The sequence below is a fragment of the Phyllopteryx taeniolatus genome, chromosome 10, assembly GCF_024500385.1.
Source record: "Phyllopteryx taeniolatus isolate TA_2022b chromosome 10, UOR_Ptae_1.2, whole genome shotgun sequence".
Classification (NCBI taxonomy): domain Eukaryota; kingdom Metazoa; phylum Chordata; class Actinopteri; order Syngnathiformes; family Syngnathidae; genus Phyllopteryx; species Phyllopteryx taeniolatus.
In genome coordinates, this window is record NC_084511.1 from 23,879,553 (window position 1) to 23,903,479 (window position 23,927).

Genomic DNA, 23,927 nt, shown 5'->3' on the forward strand with positions numbered 1-23,927 from the left:
CTCGGGTGACCTTTACCCCCCCGTCCTCCACTTCGCGACATTTTTTTGGGGTCTGTTTGGTGGCATTTTAGGATAAAAAAAAAAATAAGATAAAACGAAAAGACACAAAATGTGGAGATACAGTGCATCTCATTGAAACAAGAAGTGCCTTGAGAGTAGCATTTTGTGCATGAACCGGGATACTTGTATTATTGTACTCTGACACTCATCTCTCTTCTCTTCTCTTCCTATGTTCAGGTTGAGTGATTTTATCTCATCTGACATAACATTTTCATGGATGTTGATTGGCTCACTATCTTATATTTTGCTGATCACCCCCCCAAACCCCCGTCTCACTCAGTTTCTCCTTGCTTTACTTGTTTTTCAGTGTGTTGCTTCATCAACTTCTGCCCGTGGCCTGAGGGAGTGTTCGCTGATTCCAGTCTGAGGATGCAGCTGAACCACATGAGCACCCGTTGCAGACTCCAACTGATGTTCCACCACGGTGATCTGCAAATCACGAACTTTACAGGATAAATCCCACACCCACGCCTTATTCCAGGCCCCAGGAAGTTATTGATCTGGATCTTCGTAGTACTTCTGCAACCCTGACACAGCCCTAATGCTGGTCACCAGGATACAAGAAGTTATTACAATTGAGCGCTGTTTCTGACGCCACTTTTGTTGACTTGTGTCACAGCTGGGCCGCGCCATAAAACTGGACACCTAGTTTTTGGAGTCCTAAACTTCAACATAAGCAATACCGTTGAACTAGAACCCCGCATGCAGCTTTATTTCCTGTTTATTGTTTCAAATAGATGAAAAGCCCCTGTGGTGAAAGCATGTGAGACAGACCTGAACAGAGGCGTTAGTGTTCATGGTGAGATAGTGCAAACATAAGTGCAATGAGATAATATGATATTCGCTCATTCGGAGGAGTTCTTCATTGGACCGGGAACATTTCTTGTATTTTTAACCTAAGAAGATTCTTCAATCCAGGTAAGGTTTATATTTCTTTTAGCCGCTGAGTTGGTACTTTTCAACAAGCGATAGTAACGTCTTACATAATAGATATGAATTTGCTGAATTATTTAAATACATATTGCTCTATGAATTTCAGACGACATCAAAGGTGAAAATTGATATTTAATACCCTGATGTTGTACAAAGTACTTTCCCCCTATCAATAAAGTCATCGATCGAAATGACTGATTCTCAAAGTACCGCTAGTCGTACGTAGCCACCCTCTAATGCACAGGTGTCAAACTCAAGGCCCGGGTGCCAGATATTACCCACCTTATTATTTAGTGTCTCTATTTCATGTTTCTTGCTAAATGGATTTGTTCTTTTCATTTTGGCAGAAAATATGTACTGAAGTTGCAATTTTTCTTCACTTCAACAGATATGACAAATTTCTTTTTCACCAAATCCCTTGTAATCCTTAACAGAGCAATATATATTTGCTTGCTAAAATATTTTCATGACTTCTGATTTCAAATTCAATTGGTTGTTGGCGAAATATATAATAACAAATGGTTCAAATGTAAAGGACAATTGCCGATGTAATATATCCTGGATTTTTCACGGTCATCATAACGGCCCTTGTGGAAAACTATGTGCAATAAATTTTAATTGAATCATTTTTAACTACAACTTTTCTCTTTTCTCGCATTTAAGCAATTCTTTTTAAATTGTGCATAATGTCACAGTGGCTTACAATCATATTAAAGGTTTAATTTGCAGTTTAAAAAAACTGGCATATATGTTAAAACTGTCTGTATGAACTGACAGAAGAATATTATTGAAATGATATTTTGAAATATCACCCCATCTAATGCCTCTAAATTATTGTTAATTATTATTTCACACCTGGGCATGGCGGGACAAGAATAGCCAATTAGAGAGTGTAGTAACAGGAGGCGTGACCAAATAGTTTCAGTGTCAACATTTGCACTCGTTCACTGCTCACACAGAGGCTTATGGGGACGTATCGCAGCCTCTTGCATAGTGGACTATAATAGTTTCTTGGCCAGATTATTTTACTCTGGTGAGCATTAAACGTTAAAAAGAAGGCAATGGACAGCTCTCCACTTGAAATCAAGGGTAAATATATATAATGGTGGTGTGACTGATGTCCAATAAGTGGACGGCTGCATGGCTGAGCTTGGAAACCCAATGCGCACATCACGTCACCGCTCTCACCGAGTTGTCAGGTAAGTTGATCACCTTTCTTATATACTGAATTGATTGTACATTCCAAAAAATACATCAAACCAGTATTTTTTTTCTCCAAAATATATACTTATGCCTAATACACTACTGTTGTTAAATGTTTGTCAGGATGGTGGTACTTAGAAGTTTATTTATGTTTTTATTTTTTAACACATAGACATGGAAGAAGTGACTTTCTGCTTTTCCCTATTAGGGTTCGCCACCGCGAGTCACTCGCATGATTTATTTATTTATCATTATTATTTTTTTGGGCACAGTTTTTAACGCCGGAGGCCCTTCCTGATGCAATTTCTATCCGGTCTTGGACCGGCAGTGGCTGGGAATTGGTGCACCGACCGGGAATCGAACACACATACAATTTATTATTGCAACCCCAATAAATAAGGGAGCTTTACAAAGGGCTAAAATATTATTTATTATTATTATATAGCAAGGTTTATAAGATTTTTTGGTGGACATTTGAGCAATCAAATCGCTTGTAGTAACCTGACATTTACACTAGAGGACGCGCTGGACTCATTTCAAATTCTCCGTGATCATGCGCGTGCTTTTTAATTAATCATCTGTAAATATATGTACTCTTTATTTCATCTGTAACAACGTAATGAGCTATAGATTACGCATATTTCTAACCATTTTTTGATTTTGATTTTTTATAAGGATGTCTTGTTTCGCTCGGCTCGTACGACGTTTGTTTCCCTGGAAACGAGACAGAGTGATTCCTCTCGATTTAATCTGCGCTCTTTGACGTCCACGTCTCCTCCTCGGTGTCGGTGTCCGGGTCCCAGCCTGCCTGCTTGCCGGTCGCTCGCGATGTGTTAGAAAAGAAGAAGGGGAAAAACAACAACAACAACAACAACAACAAAACCCCCACATACACTCAGGAGTCAAATTTATAGAAATGGCGGAGGCCACTGTGACTTTTAAAGGCTTGCGGACTCAAATGGGTAAGGAAATGATTGACCACCATTGTTTTTGTTTGACTGAGTTGTGCTTCTTCTTCTTTTTTTTTTTGGCGGTGATTTGAACGGATTCGGCTCCCCCCACCACCTCCGCCAACCCGGGGCTAGTAACGTTAGCTCCCTTCGCCGCGACACTGGACTAAAATTGGACACTTTTTTTCCACCCCACCATAACATTTTCCATGTCGTAAATATAACGTGACAAGGTTACACTTTGCTGTCTCACCCCGACGGCGAACTGAACGAATCGGCTTGATAGCACTCGCGGCTAAATGCTAAAATGAAGTTCTAAGGTTAATCATCTTCTTCTTTATTTGGCGACTATTTTTATTCTAATATTTTTTTTGTCGCTTGCACTTTGTTACCAAACGTGTCGCGATTGTTTCTCAACTTCAGACGGGATAAAGTGAGTAGAAATGAATGACTTGTTTGTGCTTAGCGTCGGCTACGTAGCTGCGTTAGCTCATCGGCAGAGCTCATCCCATCAAGAAGAGTTAAGAGTTGGCTGTCAAGTGTGCTTTGCACTCAATTTACTCGTGATACAACTTTATGTGTTGGTATTTGCCTTGAAACAAGTGTATTATTTTGAGCTTAAGTTCATCTGAGTGCCAGTTTTCTAATTGCTTTCTTGTGCCCCTTTCTCGTCATGCCCTTTGGTTGCTGCTGTGGCTGTATGTTGACATATGGCATAACCCCCTCCTTTATCTATGCAGGGTTACCATAACAATGCCTGACCTGATTTTATTTATTTATTTATTTATTTATTTTTACGATAAAGCGTCAGTGTCACAGATGCAGAAGCCGGATAGAGAGAGCTGATGCACTGATAAGGGTTTGTGTCGCAAAAATGAATGCTCACTGCATCTGTGGGCTTTTATCAGTTTGCCTCTTTCAGTCTGTGCAGGGCATGTATGCACAGTTTGTTTTGACTGGGGCTGGGGGGGCTGACAGTTTTTTAGTGTTTTACGAATACAAGACAGGGAGGGGGGGGTTAATGCATACCCGGCGTGGGCGTAGGCGGGTATTACTCCTGGCAACCAGTGGTCACATTTACTGCTGATGTTCTTCCTGTTTCCCCCCTTCACTTTTCCATCCAGTGCTTTCATTCGGGAATATTAGTCCATCCTGATTTGTTGTTTTATAAAAATTCAGTAACAAGGACTGAGATATGCACCGAATAATGACAAAAAAAAAGAATGCAAGTACACTAGAGCGGTACAACAAGACCACATAAATATGCAGTGGGCCGCAAATAATTGAGTTTTTCAATAAAACGATGAGTAGTGGCTCCACAGGAAATACACTGGTTACATTTCTGAATCGTGAACTGTGAATAGGCTAGACTTCACTGTATTACATTAAGGGCAATACAGTAAAACCATGATCGAAGAGGGAAAATAAATGTCGTGTCATCGTGTTTCTGTTTAGCGGTGTAATACGTGATCATGTGTTGCAGGAAGGCACGCTTAGTTACTGACTTACTCACTGGTTTTCAGTCAGTGGTTTTATATTTATTACCTAAGATTAAGATTTTCATACAAATGTATTCTACAATTATGAATTTACTGCTGCCATAGCATAGATTAGCCATAGACTATGGTGCGTTCTGACTTACAAATTGGGTTTAGGTCGAGCCCCTGTGTTGTCAATGTCACTAGTAGTGACACACTGAATTTTTGACCAAAAGAGCTCAAAAGTCCATTTTCAGTTTTGGGCCGGGACGAAAGCGCCAAAACACGATGTAATGATGCAAGCAAAAAGCGTGGCCAGCCCACACTTCTCTGGGTAATGCTCGGAGGCTCAAGTCAAGTTTATTTACAGTAAGAGTCTTAAAGTGTTTCACAGGCTCACAGTTGGCAATGATTGAGGGGGCACCAACAAGGAGGTGGCGTGCGCCATTGGCGTCTCAGTCTAGCTGTTAATGGCTACGATGGTCCGTCAATGTTCTGTCAGACAATACGAATAGCCAATAATAATGCGAGTTGCCCCGCGTTGAAGCAATCACGTGGCGTATATAGAACCATGCCGAGTTAGGTTGACGCACGCAGCACATTAGCAGTGGCATGCGACAGAAGCTAATGATGCTATAATAATGCTAATGCAGCAGTCTATATCTTCACTCAGGTGGGATTCAAATGTAATGACACCACTCACATAAAGTCCAAATCAGTTCTTTTGTTCATACATTTGGTAAATATCAGCCCGGCAGAGAGTCGTATCAGACTCCATGGCGAATGAGAACTAAAAAGGAAGCAGCAATCTTACAAAATCAAACCATTTGCCACATTAAATGTCACTCGTGCTCAGTCATCCACATGACTACTAGTTATCAACTTGAACTGGTTTAGCACTGAACCATGTGCTAGCGCTGGAAAAAAAATACTTGGACTTTGTCTTTCCGCTTTAAAGGAGCCTTCTTACGTCACAGTAACTTGTGGTTAGCCTTCTCCTTTTTGTCTTTGCACTTGTACAACATTCGAGGCATTTTTTCCGCCCCTCCAAATTTGACACGTTTAAAGGCGTTGGACCTTCGAGGTTGCACTGTAATGTCAGGAATCTCTCTCATGTGCATTGTGATTTCCACAAGAATGCCGGCAAGGAGAACAATTACCCATTTGAAATGATGGGTTAGCACCATTGCAAGGTTATTGGGTCTTGTCAAATTATTAAAAGCACGACAAGTATTCCTGAAAGTCTTGGACTGAATCACCACAGAGTAGTAGCTTCAGTTTTGCTGTGACTTGTTCTCTTAGGTTTGTTCTATAACTGTGCTTTTATGTAAACTCACTGGTCTAACGCACTGCAGGAAGGTCACACTAACAATTTAAATAGCAAAACAATGTGTAATAGGTTAGTTATTGTCTTTTCATTTTTGAGTATGTGAAAGTCAACCTTATAGAAATGGTAAAACCAATCACAATGAGAAGTGCTGTGATAGATAAAGCATTGACTGAGTGAGAGAATGAGTCCATCTGGAAGACTCCCCGGGGTTGAATCACAAATAGCCCAGGCTTACCTTTGCATGACAAGGTCTGGAGTAATCCTGTAGATTTGCCAATGTGTTTAAAAGTGTGCATGTGCGCATGGAACTGTGAGCAGGTATCAAGATTGCTAAATGAGGATCTGCCGTTAAGCCAGCCATGGGACGCTGCGAGCCAAGATGGCTTTTTTTGCGGTTACAGTGCTTTATCCAGACTAATTGACAAATGAGGTGCTCGGTTTAGAAGGTCATATAGCCTCAAATACAGTAAACCCTCATTTATTGCAGGGATACATTCTACATTCCCATCCGCATATCTGCTGGTATCGCTTTCTGTCGGGGTATCATTATTTTTATCCATTTGTTGCAGGTCGCAGAATTTAGGTCTTTGCTGGCAAAGTAAAGCCACTTAACTTTGGTTGCGTCATTTTATCAAGCAGATTGATACATGCCCACAGTTATCAGTCCTCCGCTTGCATCACGTGACTTAAGATAAGCCCAATCAGAGGGCAAATCGTTAAGTTGCACCGAGATGAGTTAGTAACCAAAATTCATGTTTTAATCCACAATCTCCTCTTTGCAAACAGCGATGTGTTAATAACATCTGTAACCGTAACAGCTGTAACACGGAGATTATGTTGCAGGCATCAGCTTTTTTCCCAATTTTATGGGAAAAATATTTTAGCATTTAATTGAGATTCAGGAGGAGCAGTGTGGTTTTCTTCTTGGCCGTGGAACAGTGGACCAGCTCTACACCCTCGGCAGGGTCCTCGAGGGTGCATGCGAGTTTGCCCAACCAGTCTTCATGTGTTTTGTGGACTTGGAGAAGGCGTTCGACCGTGTCCCTCGGGATGTCCTGTGGGGGTGCTTCGGGAGTATGGGGTACCGAACCCCTTGATACGGGCTCTTCGGTCCCTGTACGACCGGTGTCAGAGCTTGGTCCGCATTGTCGGCAGTAAGTCGGACTCGTTTCCGGTGAGGGTTGGACTCCGGTGAGGGTTGGACTCCGCCAAGGCTGCCCTTTGTCACAGATTCTGTTCCTAACTTTTATGGACAGAATTTCTAGGCGCAGCCGAGGTGTAGAGGGGGTCCGGTTTGGTGGCCTCAGAATTGCATCTCTGCTTTTTGCAGATGATGTGGTTCTGTTTGCTTCATCAAGCCGTGATCTCCAATTCTCAATTGAGCGGTTCGCCGCCGAGTGTGAAGCGGCTGGGATGAGAATCAGCACCTCCAAATCTGAGACCATGGTCCTCAGTCGGAAAAGGGTGGCGTGCCCTCTCCGGGTCGGGGATGAGATCCTGCCCCAAGTGGAGGAGTTCAAGTGTCTTAGGGTCTTGTTCACAAGTGAGGGAAGAATGGAACGGGAGATCGACAGACGGATCGGTGCAGCGTCTGCAGTGATGCGGACTTTGTCTCGGTCTGTTGTGGTAAAGAAGGAGCTAAGCTGAAAGGCGAAGCTCTCGATTTACCGGTCGATCTACGTTCCTACCCTCACCTATGGTCACAAGCTGTGGGTCGTGACCGAAAGAACAAGATCCCGGACACAAGGGGCCGAAATGAGTTTCCTCCGCAGGGTGTCCGGGCTCTCCCTTAGAGATAGGGTGAGAAGCTCGGTCACCCGGGAGGATCTCTGAGTAGAGCCGCTGCTCCTCCACATTGAGAGGAGCCACATGAGGTGGCTGGGGCATCTGTTTAGGATGCCTCCCGGACACCTCCCTGGTGTGGTGTTCCGGGCACGTCCCACCGGGAGGAGACCCCGGGGACCACCCAGGACACACTGGAGAGACTACATCTCTCGGCTGGCCTGGGAACGCCTCGGTATCTCCTCGGAAGAGCTGGACGAAGGAGAGATGAAGGAGAGGGAAGTTTGGGCGTCCCTGCTAAAGCTACTGCCCCCGTGACCCGACCTTGAATAAGCGGTAGAAAATGGAGGGATGAATGGTAATGTTCTTCAACTGCTGTATGACATTATTGTGCATTCACATCAACATGGTGCCCATGAGCATCAGATAGCCCCCAAGGACCACATTAGTAGCCAGTGCACTTGTAGTACATTGAATAAATGCTCAAACAGCTTGCCATATACTTACGCTCAACATTTCCCACCCACCCAAAACCCGCTCCAATGTACAGTATTTGAACTAAATGACCTCAACTCCGAACTGTTAAATTTCCGGCCTCCAACCTTTTATGTGCACTTTTCGCTCAATAAAAGACATAAGCTAATAAAAACCCCTGCTCCAGACATTTCCGGAGTAAAAAGCAGTTGGCCGTATGCACTTCCTTTAACTGTGTGTGTCTCAGAGGCTGCTCGACGAGGTCTTGCGATCTTGCTAGCAATTTAGAGAAGTAGCGGCTGATTAGTGCTAGAATTGGAGCGGTCGTTTTACGCGGGCAGGCCTGCTTCCTCTTCCTTGACTTAATGACAAGCCCCCACGGAGGGCGGCACTGCTGCTTGCCGTAATTAGTCCGCAGCTCCAGACGGGACTGATTGCTGGCCAGACAAATGGGCATCACTGAGATCTCGCTCACCTCTTAAAATGCACCTTAATGCGTTTTGGGCAGGATGAGTTGATGGAGTGGCCAGTGTTGGTTTGAATATATGCAAATCTCCTCGGGGATGTAGCGATGACATGCGTCCTCTCTGATTGGCTCTTCATTTCTATGAGCACACCTGGCTCTCTTGAGGCCCTCTTCTGCAGTCTAATCAGATCACTTCAATTAACACATAAATGTTCTTTTCACTCTATGGCGACCGTCTTCACACTTATATTTGGGTGATTTATTTTCACAACAGAAGCTGCTCAGGCCAAAGCAATGGCAATGTTGCTTTGGTGCCATCTGGTGGCATCTTGGTGACAAGGAACTGTTGACATGAGTTGGGGCACATTATTTAGACAAAAGTAGTTCTTTACTGCCCGGCCTCTGTAAGTAATTACAGTACTGGAAAAACTAGTGCTGCAGCAAATTTTCGGCCCCCGAAAAGTTTCGGACCGAAAGACTTTTGTTGCTGAGATAAAATGGCCAAAACAGGATGATGTGACACAAGCAAAAACCACGGCCAGTACGCAGTCGAATACGCTATATTGTAAAATAAATAAATGTGCGTTAACATTGAATAGTCACCAAACCTCCATGCTTTCTGTTGTTTTTATGGGGGAATGCTTGGTGCACGCCATTTTGCGCCGCCCCAGTTATCTACAAGCTATAGCTATTGTGGCCTAGCTGCGGATGCAAACGTTCGCTTCGTATCCAATGTCATTGCAGCATGAATTAGTACACCACCGCACGTCACTTGAGAAAAGGGGCCTATAAGTTAAAAAATACTGTACATTAATATAATAAATATTTCTAATATAAGATAACCTTTATGAGGTCCACAATGGGGAAATTTGCATTGTTTCAGCAGCAATAGTGGCTGCAGGTAATGTAAAATAGTATGCAAGAGAAGACATTTGGCAGCAACTGCTTCTGCCATTACAAGGTTGATGGAAATAATATAATTCAAATAATAAATATTGAAGCCATAATTTATCAACGATTACAATGATAAAGTAATTATTACAAACGATACATTGAACAGTATACTTATTATTATTTTTATTCTATTCCATAATATACTCCAATAACTATGCTACGGTAATCTTTACATAATTTTAAAAATAGGGAAATTCAGACGACCCTAGTGAGGATAAGCGGTACAGAAAATGGATGGATGGATGTTCTGGAAGTGAATTTCTATAGGTTGGCAGCTCTGCAGTCATAAATTAAATGTTACTAATAATTGGCATAATAATTTCTCCTGGGTTTTCGGTCTTTGATTCCTCATTTTCGGTTTCAGCCAAGAGTTTTCATTTCGGTGCATCGCTAGTATAAACCATTTATTTACTCATGGATTTCCGCTATTCAATTAATCAACACCAAATCGACAACTACTTTGTTAATCGCTTTGTCGTTTAAAGACATTGTTTTACTTAAAATTGTCCAAATGCTCAGAATGTCAGCCTCTCAAAAGTAAATATTCTCACATTTCTGTTGTCCTTCAAGTAATTAGACTAATTATCTTTGTGTTTAATCAAATTAATCTATTTGTACTTTGTAAAACAATTTTCCCCCTTTTTTTCCTGACATGTTACGGTGCAGACCAGTAGCTCAATCATATTTATTTTGTTTGTAGATTTTCTGCACTGTGTATCTGAAATAATGTCATGTTTTTGAATAGTCTCATTGAAAAAAAAAAGCCCCCAGTCAAAAAAAAAAAATCCAAATAATTGATTAATTGCAAAAAAAATAATTAGGAGATTAATCGATTTATTAAAATCATCTTTAGTTGCAGCCGTATTGAGCAGCTTTAACATTTACGCTTGTTGGCCCCGACTGTTTTCCAAGCAAATTGGCGACGAATAGCTCTTGTGTTAGATGGCATTGGGATTGTACAAGTGTACCTAGTGAAGTGTACAGTGTGGTCAGTGTATTAATTACATCCCAAATACGACGTGATTGTAGGGCACTTGCCCATTGTGTTGTCTTAATGCGGCCATGAGTCATCCTGGTCCACATCTGCTTTTCATCCGCACTTAGCATATCACTTGGCTACAGTTGCCCTGTTGTACATCGTCCTTGGCGTCTATTTATTGATCTCATCTTTAAAAACAAAAACCTTTCTTGAGTGAGTCAGTGAATCTGTGCTGTTTTCTCCCTACAAATGATCTCCTTCAGCACACAATGGCGAGCTTCTTTTTCCTGTCTGTTCTCCTTAGGGATAAGGATAATGCTGTGTGCTGAGAGAGTGTGGTGTGTGCAAATTCGTCGTATGTGCGATTTCTTGGCTCTCTACAGTGAACATAATGTCACATTGCTGCCAACCTGACCGTTGACGATTTTTACATTTAAAATGCGTGCACAGTTGCATATGAAGCACTATCCCAACTAATAGTCAGCCAATCACCAGCGGGAGTCTCAGTCATGCTGAGAGAAGAAAGTGCAGGGAAAATTAATTGGACATGAGGAGCTAGTGCCTCAGAAAGGGATCAACATCTGTTTTCTGGATGTGTTTCGATTCAAGGCAAGTGAGCTTAAACAAGAAGTCATAGGTAAAGAGTGCAGCAGAGTTGTCTGCTCCGCAAGGTCACACAACTAATCTGTTCAACCATCTGAAAAAATGGGAGAAAACATTACCAGGTCAAAGTACGTTGATGTCCAATGTATTATTTTTCAGGCTTTTATTTTGAAGTTGGCCCTCGCAGCCGGCTTGTTACCACCGTAATGCATAGTATGAACAATCGTTGTGGCGGCTGGCTTGACTTCTTCTTTTCGACCGGACGCTGGCCTGACTGCAGTGAAAAACGCCGGGAATAAATATAGAGGGAAATGACAACTGTCGAGTTCTTCGCAGTTTGCAACTATGGCTGACCTATGGTGAAGCAGAACAACGGAGCTACCTGTCCTTGACAATTCAATTATCTATTATTTATTCTTATTTAAAGTTTCATTTTACACTGGAAAACTTTAGCATATTGTTTGCAAGTAGTGCAATAAGAATACAGGTGTTTTTGCTAACGTTGAGGTATAATTGTGATGAATAATCATGATTGCAATATTGATGAAAATAATCGTGATTATCTTTTTGCCCATAATCGTGTGGCCCTAGACATGGAAAAATGTCTTTTGGTAGGTTCGGGGCTGATATTGTCACAGAACACAATATTCTATTTCTGTGTGTCTTGAATGATCAGTCAAATTACTCTAAAACGGCTGGCAATATGGGGAACTCTGCTTTGAAAAAACGTCAATCAGTTCATATTGTTAGTTGATTCGGAATGTCCAGTTTGTTTAATCCTCAAGTCATCCACAATTATCTCTCCATTTTGGAGCTTGACGGGTTATGTACAGTATATTCAGAGCCTTTTATGAAAGAAAATTAGATGGAGTTTAATGTTCTGGCATAAAAAGAATAGAGATTCTCCATTCTGCTTGTCCTAACAGCCGAACGGGACAGGTTAAAAAAAGAAAAAAAGATGGACTTTAATGCAGTTCATTGATCGTCTCATTGGTGTTTTTCTAAAGAAATAGAAACATTGCTTGATATTGGTAGCACCTTATTTGTACAGAGTACCACATTGTTATGGCCACAGTAGGATGTGAATGAATGAATGAGTGAGGTTGGAGGCAGCGTTGTTTCCATATCACATGACAGAAGATCTAATTTGCCTACTTGTCAGCAATTCGGTAGTGCTGAGAGGGGACCGCTGAGAAATGCAGTGAGGACGAAGCTGATCCAGCTTGATCATGTGAGGTTTCCTTCCTACTACATCTGCTATGGACCACTTTCCCTTGGTGAATGGGAAACTGCTATTAAAATTATTAAAATGACCAGTTTTGTTGGCCTCTAATGCTTGATGGGAAACATTGGAAGGTGACAGATAGAATGCAAAGTCATAGTTTCTCTCAAATGCATCAGATCTCTGCAAACACTTTTGACTCTTTGGGTTATTGAACCTTTTTCAAGATAGTTTAGCCTTCAAAAGAAGCTGCGGGCCAATATTTGGAAATGTGTCATCTGTTGATTGTACAGTAGAACCTCCAAAATGTATTGCAATCCAGTCCATGGTTGACTTCGAGGAAATTATTTCTATCAGAAATACTGTGATGTGAATTAAGTGGTGAAGGCTCTAACCCAAGAGTTGCCATCAGAAAACATTTAACTATACTGGCAAGGTTTTAAATAGTAGTTTAACATTTTTGACTGTTATTCAAGGATAAAAGTAGGCTAACCACTGTCAAAAAAAATAAAAATAATCTAAGCTGGCCGCCTCAAGAGTGCTCCTCGGTCGGCCAGGCAGGTGCAACGAGCTGCTAGAGGACCGAGGATGGGACCTGCATCCCGCTTGCCTGCGGCTGCCTCACTTAGAGTGCACCGCGAGCACCAACGTTACACGAAATATTGCCGGTTTGATGTTATATCATTTTGTAACATACAGTCAATTTAAAATATAAGCTAACCTGACGACCCAGTGAGAATGGTGACGGTACCGTTCATTTGTATGTTGGCGGTAGTGGTTTGGCAAGCCCAGCAATATGTATCCGTCTGTAGGTCACCACCGTTATATTTGTTTCTACCCTTGATTTGAAGTAGAGAGCTGTCCAATTCCTTCTTTTTAACTTTTGTTGCTAACCGGCGTTAAAAAATCCGCTATTCTTGTTCTACTGTGCCCAGTTGTAAAATAATAATTAAGAGGTGTTAGATGGGGCCAGAGAGGGATTTTTCAAACGATATTTTTAATAATATTCTGTTGTCAGGTCATAGAGACAGTTTTAACATATATGACAAAAAGTTTTTTAACCGCAAATTCCCGCCTTAAGCTATCGGTACCCTGTACTTTGTATCGGCGACTACTCAAATGTAAGTAGTTGTACACGTACTCGATCTGAAAAAAGTGGTATCAGTTAATGCCTAACAATTACGCCTCCCTACCTTAGCTTTGTTTTCATTTAAAAGAACGTCACACAAAGCTGGCATCTCTGCACAAATAAAGTCATTAAAAAAAAAAATGTTTTAACAAAAGGAATAGAATCAGAGAATGTCTATTCCAGAATTAAAACTGTAATACTACGAGAATAAAGTTGTGATTTTGAAAGTCACTTGTTAAAATGACTTTGTTCACCTGTTAAACTTGGACTTCGTGATATTACGACTTTACCTTGGAAATGACATTATTCATTTAAACTTACTTTTAAACGTTCTGTGCTCTAAATTGTCGACTCCCACGCGATACCCTGAGAATGCCCGATCTCGGAAGCTAAGCAGGGTCGGTCCTGGTTAGTACTTGGATGGGAGACCACATAGGAATACCAGGTGCTGGGGTTGGGCAGTAGGGCAATCACCTGCTCCCGTAAAAACCTGTGGTCAATATGTGCCTCATGACACTGAGAGCTCTAACTAATTAATTCTCCACTTTCCCTTGTCCAGCTGCAGCTGCGCAGGCCCAAGCCGAGGAGCGGCGAAGCCAGGCCGTGAGTCCAACACTTCCAGCAAACACAGCAGGCAAACTTCAGGGCTGTCGGCCAGGTAAACCACACCACACCTGAACGCAGCTTTATCACATTGCATAATCTGAACAGTTTGCTGCCACACAATCCAATTGTAGCCCCCCGCTCTGCATGGCTTACTGCAGAGAGGGCCTGAGTCATCACCTTACTACTTGACAAGCTCATTAATGATAGCCCCCCACCAGCAACTTGGTGCAAAGCTGTTTCTGTAACATGTCCATGTAAGCTGCAAACTGCAGGTGTATACCCTTTATTTATTTTTTAAACGGTGTTGATGTGCCTTTGCAGTCCTTGACGGTGCTACACTTCGAGTTGACGATCGTCTGCGAGTAGCAAAGGAGAGACGAGAGGAGGCAGACAGGCAACAAGGTAAGAAGACAACTCTCCTCTTTATTTTACTTAAAGCTAACACTGTTCCCATAGCCATGGAAAATGCAAGCTTTTATTCACTACTCGCTAAAAGTTGGGCACATCGCACACGGGGGCGAACTCGACTGAATTTGACCATTGTGAAAAAGTGTTACAGTTGGCGAGTCTTTTCCGCACACCAAGTGATTGAGCATTGCACATCTACTGACACGCTACAGCTTAAAAACTGCAACTCTATGCTGGGTTTTGAATCTCCACATACAGCATACTGTCACTGTATTTTTTTATTGAACCACAAAAACATGGCATGATTGCCACCAAGTCGCTCAATGTGTGGTGGGCCTTAGTTTCACCCTGAACTGTCACCCAATAAATTCTACCCTGTATTGGGTTTTCACTCTATACATTTTACTCTACTGTATTTTTATTGAACAACCAAAACATGGTGCAATTGACAAGGAAGAAGCAAATTGCCACAAAGTGGCTTGGTGTGCGGCGTGCCTTAGGTTCACCCTGCAATGTCACCTGAAAGCCAAATAACCCTAACTTTTTGTGAGTAGTTGACATCTCAATGTAAACATGTGCTCGTAGCTATCAAACTGTTAATGTAAAATAGACCTAAATGTCGAGCTAAGGAAGAAGCATTAGAAATTTCTATTTAACTCAAATGTCTTTGTTTGCGTCATCTCAGTCACAGACCTACTATTGATGGTGATGCGTATTGCCTTGTGAGGAAAATCAATGGTTCATTTGCACGCTGAATCAGTGAATTAAATGCTCATTCACACATTAGGGGCAACTGTGGTTTTAGTGTCTTGCTCAAGGGTACTTGTGCTAGAGGAAAGAGCTAGGGGTCAACCCCTCAATCTTAGACAACAACTTTAGTCCCTCTGCCGAGCCGCAAAAATTGGCCAACCAAACCGTTTTCGACTTGACAAGCGCATTTTGTTGTTCCACAGAACACTGATATAATGCACGCATTCATCTGCTTTGTCCATGAAAGTCCCCTGACACCTCCTGACACACTACGTTTATGCTGTTTTTCATACCCGAGGAGGTTTGAAACCCCTAGGTTACTTTAGCATACTTCTACACAACCGTGCTCTAGTTTTACATGGTCGATTTGCTGTGGTTCCTGAACAGCACCTATAGTTGATCGCGGAATATCTCCAATGTTAGAAATGGTTGTGACAATGCAACTGAATTTGTCCATGTCGTGTCTACAAAAGAGTAATAAAAAAAGATCTTAAATGAAAACTTCAAATGTAAAATTTTCTGTCTCTTTTTGTCTGCCATTAGCTTTGCGTGAATCTCAGATCATGGAGCGTGAGCGTAAGGCCAAGATGCAAGTGGAGCGTCAGCAAGAGGAACGTCAGAAGAAGGCTGTGGAGCAGCGAAGGAAGGAGGAGCAGAAGCGTCAGGCTGTGGAGGACAAGAGGAAGCAGAAACAGGAAGAGGAGAAGGTAGCTAACGCAGGCCTGTGTTCCTGGAATGTTGATTATGAATGATTATTCCTGTGACAAAATGCAAAAAGAGAAAAGCTCTTCATTCTGCTTTGCTTTCATGCGGCAGGAGCATTACGAGGCAGTGATGAGACGAACATTAGAGCGAAGCCAGCGGGCCGACCAGAGACAGAAGAGATGGTCCTGGGGAGGATTATCAACAGACTCAGATGGGCGAACAGGTAATTGCAGTTTTGTTTGTTTTGGGCCATTAGAACCATCTATTTGCATTTATGTCACACCTCCACCGTCAGTATTGTTCCCATCAAGGGGCACTCTTTCTTTGTGAGCACTTATGGCCTGATTTACTACATCCCAAATAACAAGCGCTAAATTCCACCAGCTGTTGGTAACGTACAAAAGTAGTGGAGTGTGTTTAAAAGAGGGTTTTGCGCTTTAGGTGGCTTTGATTGTTTTCACCATGCAACATTTGGGAGAGCAACGCAAGTCTAAGATGAAGTTTAAAGTGATGGAATTGGAAGTGTTTGTGCAAGAAGCAAACAAAAATATTACTGATTTACAGTAAATCGTCCGGAGTGCATGGCAACTGGATGAATATGTATGTACTGAGCCCACGTGAAATTGCATTTAAAACTTGGGATAACCCAGAAAAGTGCTCCGAGACAAGCCACTACCAATTGTCACATTACACTGAAAGACCCAGACACAAGGAAATGCAGAGTTGAACGGAATTTTGTTTGGCGATATGGCATGACTCCTTCTTGTGACTGGCTCCAAGTCTGCCCTTAGCTCATTCAGAAGCTTCAAAAGTGTTTACACAAGTGGAAAAGGTCTCCCCACCGGCTCTCATTTAGTTCTGTGTGCTGTTTTGCCCCTATCTGCCTTTCACAAGTGCCTCTTAAAGATGCAAAATCAGCCACCGCCACTCCAGTTAGGTTTGATAAATCACATTGTGCATGCTAAATTCATCTATTTGCATGTACACCTCCCACAACGTACGAAATGAACCGCACAGCGATTTTGCTCGTTTGGCAGATGCAATCCTGGTAAATAGTTAAGCTTCCACTCCTGCTTGCATCTGTTTTTACGTGCGCAAACCTTAGTTAATCAGGCCCTTAGTCGGGAAACAGGTTTGCCATGAGACTGTTCCAACAAAATTTTGAAATCGTCTTGTTCAGATAAAACATTATAATTTAGGGGATTTATGGGACTCAGCCTAAATCCGGAACGATCAATTAAGCAATGTATCCAATTACCTTTCTTTCTGCACAACTTACAAAAAGTTTGGGATATTAAGGTTTTGGTTAAAAGTTGAGATTCGTAACAATAAAATCGGTAAGTGGAGTACTTTTTAGGCAATTTGCTGTTCTTTTACAAGGAGCGGAAGGTCAAAAGTCACAACAGGTGTTTGATCCATGAAAATTTCCAAGAACGTCCACTTGTATGCCTTTCTGTGACTTGCAGTCTTTCTGTAGCTCTGTTGCAGTGTCCTAATGACATTGTGACATTAACCTCAGTGAAGTGCTAAATTAATAGCAATGGCGAGGTACTGTTGCGTAATTGTTAGGTGTCCTCTTTATCATGATGTAAAAATGTGAACAGCATGATGAAGAGGAATGTTTAAATAATTTTAATTGAACCAGGAAATGTATTGATCCATCCATGGATCAAACTTGTTGTTAATTTAGCCTTTCAGATCCTTGTTAGAGAACAGCAAGTTTTGCAAAAAATACTGAAACACTGAACAATTGGAAATGCGCATTCAAAGGTTTAGGTTAGGTTCATCCTGAAATTTCACCTGAAAATCCAGTATCGCTTAATTTTTGTGAGTAGTGTGTGTATATATAGTGTCCCATCCTACATAGCAAAACATATATTTACATACTGTTGGCCTCCTGATCCAAAAGTATCTGTAATTGTTTGGTTGATTTTGACTGAATTTCTCTAGCGTTCATTTGGTGCCCGTATTGTTGGACAGTGAATGAAGAAAGGCTTAATGGCTCCTAGCCAAGTTGCACCTTCATCTCACTTTGCCGAGAAGTGAGATCACGACGCCTCGTGTGTGTTGTCGCTCCCCGCTGAGAGGTTTCTTTCCCCACAGGAGACTCAGATGCCAGCGCCTGTTCTCCAGTAGCTATAGTAATTTCTCCTGCCACACCAGAAAAGCCACCAAGGAACCGACAAGGTTTTGTTTGTGATATGCCTGCCGGTTTAAATCTGTAGCATGGGGACACGTTGGTGCTAGGGACGCTTTGGTTATACTGTACCTTCTCTTCCTCACACATTCTTCCACAGCCTACCACTGACGGTTAAATAGATGGAGCCTCTCCCTGTCGGTGTGCTTTCTGCTCGCAGGGAGTGCTGTTTTACTTTTAGGTCTTCAACTCACTCACATTTTCGGGCAGGCCCAGGTCATTGGGGCTACTTTGATGGATGCATGGAAGCCCAGTGAAGTGCAAGGCTGAGCTACTAATGTCAGATTGATTGCAGATCATGCCATGTTGTGGCTACTCGGTCTGCTCTACTAACTTCACTGCATGACGTGCAAGCACAATGTGGTGTTTTTTTTTTTTTTTTTTAAGCATGAAACTGCAACACATTTCTTTATATAATGTGGTTTGTCAAGTGTGCATTTGAAAATCTTAACTAGATCTTAAAGACTGTGACAATCTAATCAGATTCATGACAAGACCAGTAGCAAAACTTCTGCCTTTGTAAAGATAATAAGGTAAGCAAAATATTAGAAAAACCTCTCTGTATGCAAACCACTCCCACAGTAATAAACAAATCGCCAAACTAATACATTTTTAAGTGTCAATGAAACTGAACGTTATTGTTGTAAAGGCAGATGTTTTTCTATACTGCTCTGTACTGGATCTCATTAGCTAGTGTAGGTTTACCTAATATTGTGGCCTGTAGTGCTATGTGAAACTAGTGTTCTAAATTATCCTGTAGTGCAATTACACCCTGTAGAGCCCCCCACTGCGTGCACCCCCCTTCCGAGCTGCTTGTAGTGTAATCCCTCCCTCGTTTGTCCTTCCTGCTCCCCGACTTGTAGACAAGCGCTCCACTTCCACGGTGAACCTCAAACAGCCATCAGAGGCTAGCATCAGCAAACGCCTGTCCTCGTCCTCTGCCACCCTCATCAAATCTCCTGATAAAAGTAAGTCTCCTCTACCTCTTCCACCTTCTCCTCCCTCCCTCCCTACCTCCCTCCCTCCCTCGCTCCCTCCTCTACCTCCCCCACCCTTGTATCTAACCTCCCCTGTCTCTTCACAGTAGTACTTTGTTTTATGCTACCTTATGTTTTAGAACGGTGTTCCACTTGAGGTCTGCAGGCCAAATCCAGCTCTCCATGTCATTTTATGTGCTCTGCGAAAGCTTGCCTTAGTTTGTCCTTGATTGGATCTGTTGAAAACAAGTTACATGTCGTAAAATTTGTGATAATCAAATGCAGGGGCAATTGTGTAACATTATGGTTGTTACTATTAGAGTTCCCACACAGAACATACTGTATTAGTGAAGTGTAACTCCCTCATGCTGTAGCCAAATGCCTAGTCTTTGAACAAACACAGAGGTGCTAATCTTCTGGCAAGCACAGGTCTTGGCTAGCCATATGTTTAAAAAAGCAAACAAAAAAACCCCTCCAGCTTCAGTTGCTCTCAACTCTCCCGGGCTCTTCAAATGGAGCCATAGCAATACATCTATAGTTTTTTAATTTCTTAATTTAGTTTTTCTAAACTAATTCAGACTTCAAACTGTTACTGTTGTACTTGTACTTCCTAAAAAGAAGACAAGCTATTAATTTAGCACTTTTCTAAAAAGAAAAGCTGTCATTATTGCATTTCAAAATGCCATAAAATCTGTCTCTTTTGAAGCAAAGGATAACATAGGATAAGATAATGTTTATTAGTAAGCAGTTTATTTTGGATTTTGTTCCCTGGTGTACTGTATCGAATCTGAGCCAAACTGTGAATTAAAACCAAGGTATGTACATACCTGTGATTTTTTTGGTGTATTGTTACACCCCTAGCTATTATACATGTATGTTGTTTCACCATTATGACCGGGCTCCTAATGGAAACTTCTTCAACAAACAAGAAAAATCCAGTTTCCATGATTCAACCTTTGCGGATTATAATGACCTGGATGACTGACAATCTACACAGACAAATCTACCTGGTATTGAGGAGATTAAACTGCTCAATACCAGAAAATATTTTATGCCCAGTTATAGTGTAGTACGTACAGCCGTTAGTACATTGCTAACACTCATCATTTTATTTAGTTAATCATTTTACGTTAGAGTGCATCGTGTGACGTCACTGAGCCCTCCCTGAGTGGTCCTCAGGGGGAAAAAAATGCCATTGACATGGTAACAGATCTATCGCCGAAGTAGCGATACTTATACAGCTCCAAATAATGAATATTCATACAAGTTATTTTTTATATAGTTCAGTTGCGACTTTCTTCTTCTGTTGCAAGACCTGATAAGGTTGTTATCTGCATGTGTGCACCACACTGCCCCTAAGAGGCCAAGGCACAGCAGGAACAATACACGCTCCAATACAAGGCTTGTTTTTCAAAATGAACTTTATTTACACACGAAGTATACAATAGTAGATGTAATTTTAAAAGTAGACTATAATAATAGTATACAACTTCAACAAATTAACAGATTTACATCGTAACGTGCCAGGGAGGTTACAGAGGATGTAAAAAAAGACAAATTAAACAAAAAAGTTAAAAAATGTAACTAAATAAATATGTTGTATAATTTACAATAACTGTGATTTTACAGCTTTTTTTGTTCATACAGTTATTTCCAATACAAGGCACACGCACAACAGCAGCACAGACTGACGTATTAATCGGGTGACGCAGCGGGTGACCGACGTAATAATGGCGCGACACAATGAATCTCTAATGAAATTCGTTGCCAAATTTTAATTATGAATTTTTATTGCTTTTATTGAATCAGCAGCCCTAATTTGTCTTTAAATGTCCTGAAATCTGATTGGTCATCAAAACTAGAACAAGCCCTTCATCCAAGGAGCCTAGCATGAACTCTGACCCGAGGTCTTGCCTTATCCCAGCCTTTGCACACAACCTTTCTGTGGCAGACTGCAGAGCTTCTTGACAATGAGATAATTGTTTAACTTGATTACTTGACTTTTCCTTGATGTCCAAACACATGATTGGTCTTGTTACCTAATGAATAGTACTCAATGGGGCCGAATTCACCAGTGAGTGTTGTCGTGATTGTCTCTCAGGTTTTAAATCCAGGAGTCTGTCCTGTAACCGTTTGCCGCGGAAAGACAGTGCTGCTAAGGAGGAAAGCAAAAAGCTGCCGGTGGAACAGACAGGTGCATAGACGCCACTTTGTGCAACACTACATTTCTCCACTTACCTCTGGTCCATGCAAGTTACTTAATCACCGGGTTTAATCAGTTTTAGACAGATTTGATCCATTTTATGTTTTTGTTTCCTGTAGCAGGAGATAAAAACCCAAATCGTTGTAAAGATACGTGTGTAATAGTTTAACATAAAAAAACATGTCATTGATTTGCAAAATTGTATGATTACACAAGAACTCGGTGTGATAAAGACTTAAGAAAAGTGTCTGTTAAATATATTAATAGGTTATTGTATAGTGGTAGCTTTTAAAGGCCAGCTGTTTTTCCAGTGTCGAGGTTTTAGAACTGCTTACAATGGTGGCTATGTGTGCCTCTGCTCACGTCTCACTTTTGATGAAGATCACCAGTTCGGCATCAGCTGCCGTGATGCTTGCTGAGTCACACACAGACCATAACTGCACATGACCCATTCGAAACTCTCCGCTGGGGTGTCCTTGTTGACTCTCTCCCTGTGTCTTGTTGGCTGTGACTTTGCGCTCACATCCTTAGGTGCTTCCATGAAGAAGAGGAGTTGGTCCCTCACACGAGTAAGTGTGGGCAGAGCACAGACTCCTGCCAAGGCGGCTAAGGGGACAGCAGACAATCAAGGTGGCTAGCATGGAACAATCACTCGATCACTTTTTTTTCATGCTTCCAACTGGCTTCTATTTTTTGCGGGGGGGGAGGGGGGCTAAAAGGCATGATACACTGACGTTAACGGCTTGTTCGTTCTGAATCTGGAAGAGGTTTTGTGGGGATACGTCTTCATTTGTCTGCTCTTCATCATTTAAGTATCTGGTGGTTTAGTCGGGCCTATATTATTTTTGTCTTAATATAATCTTGCATCCATCTCCCCCCAAAACTGACACACAATGCTGAATAACATTTGTGGCAACTGCTCATATTTTTGACACGGTCCTGTTTGTGATTTGCCTTTTTAACCAGATCCGCTTGCGCTGCACTCACTGGCAACTAACTCACCTCTTGTTGTCGTTTTTGCATTTATCAACTCAAGCAACGGTCTTGTTGTATGTCCACACTAACGCCATTCATTGTTTTTGTTTTGTCACAAAGTGTAGATTGTGTTCTCCCACAGATGATGTCTTCAGAGCTGGATTTAAGATGCAATGCTTGTGCATCAGTGCCATCCCATCATAGCACCCACAATGGCACCCAAATCCCTTCAAGAGTGCAGTGTGCAGTCTGTGTATTAATCACCAAAGCTTTTGTTTGTCCTTTAGACTCTGCAGCTCTCATTGAGGGAACACGTTGTGACCTGAATGATAAATCTCTCTTTATATTTTACATCTGTTTCTTCGCAGGATGTCACAAAATGTTTTGTATTAGAGATGGGTGTCGTGTCATATTAATCAGGTGGTGTTGGGCATGTATCATTGCCAACATTAATCCTGGTACATGTAGGATATACAATTTGGTGCTTGATCCGAATTAGGATGGCTCGATCTGGCGATCTGCAAACTATTAAGTGCCACTCTAGTCCTTATCACCTGTTCTTTTAGCCTCTTAATACCCTGATGCGTAGTAGCAGCAGCCCTTAGCACTTAAAATGTAAATAGCATCTGTCAGTAGCAGATGTCTGCTTGGTAAGAATCTCTTGCGTGCCCTGCAACTCTGCCACTTGAGCAGTGAGTGCAATTTTGCGATAATCATCAACAATTGAAACTCTTAACGCTGGTGTGATTTTTACTTTTGTAACACAGGTGATGACAAAGACTTCTGTTATTTTAGTTAACTGATGCAATAACTCCTTGTTTCAGCTGTGAAATCACCATTCCCAGAGGTTATTGTCCAGTGCAGTTAAAGTTATGGACACCCTAGAGATGTTATCACAGTCGAAGCTCAAAGACTTCAGGTCACTTGTAGTCAGTCTGCAGTCTCATGCACTTCCTGTCTTTCTTGCCCTATTAATTTTCTTTTGTTGGTCACTAATGGTCCAGTGTCTTCTCTTCCCCATCAGCACACCTCCCACTGCCTTAAGGAACCATTGATTTGACCAAATTGTCAACTGATCCAACTTAGACAATCAGTAGTCTGCCTCAGTAGTCTCATAGCGTCACTGCCTTGTTATTCTCATGAAATGATTTCATTGACTAACAGTGGAAGTGAAAAGCTCTGTGAGAATATTGAGACTTAACCTTTTGGTGAATGTTGTTGATTCTCTCCTGATGGTTAAATCACAGGGTGACTTATCTGACACTTTCCCTCTACTGTTTTGTCATTCTTGGCTGCTATCCCCCCCTTCTCCCTTTTTGTTCTCTTCTTTTTTTGGGGTTTCATTTTTCGGTGGGCTCACCACGTAGCTCGCAAGCAACCGACTTGCACTGTGGACGGAGGGGTCATTAGTCGCCTGCTCACTCCCACCCAGGCCTCACTAGCTAGGAGCAAGAGCGCTGCCGCCCTTTCCCCTGAAGGAACAGATACTCCAGGTAACCCTCACAAAGTTGAACCTGACAGTGGACGCTTTCTTGCTTCTCTC

General features: G+C 41.9%; 1 protein-coding gene across 20 annotated transcripts in view; it reads left to right on the plus strand.

Moving 5' to 3' along the window:
- Positions 1–2,947: 2,947 nt before the first annotated feature.
- Positions 2,948–23,927, plus strand: part of map7d3 (MAP7 domain containing 3) — a 38,608-nt gene continuing 17,628 nt past the window's right edge. For 2 of the 20 annotated variants that reach the window (XM_061786805.1, XM_061786807.1), the window contains exons 1-9: positions 2,949–3,158; positions 14,123–14,221; positions 14,491–14,571; positions 15,871–16,034; positions 16,144–16,255; positions 18,136–18,219; positions 19,093–19,197; positions 21,308–21,400; positions 21,941–22,039. In XM_061786805.1, the coding sequence (XP_061642789.1) occupies positions 3,113–3,158; positions 14,123–14,221; positions 14,491–14,571; positions 15,871–16,034; positions 16,144–16,255; positions 18,136–18,219; positions 19,093–19,197; positions 21,308–21,400; positions 21,941–22,039 (883 nt within the window). In that variant the 5' untranslated portion in view covers positions 2,949–3,112. Of the gene's footprint in view, positions 3,159–3,249; positions 3,580–14,122; positions 14,222–14,490; positions 14,572–15,870; positions 16,035–16,143; positions 16,256–18,135; positions 18,220–19,092; positions 19,198–21,307; positions 21,401–21,940; positions 22,040–23,751; positions 23,878–23,927 lie in introns of those variants that run through there. The other 18 variants (XM_061786803.1, XM_061786804.1, XM_061786809.1 and 15 more) reach the window with 14 other exon arrangements.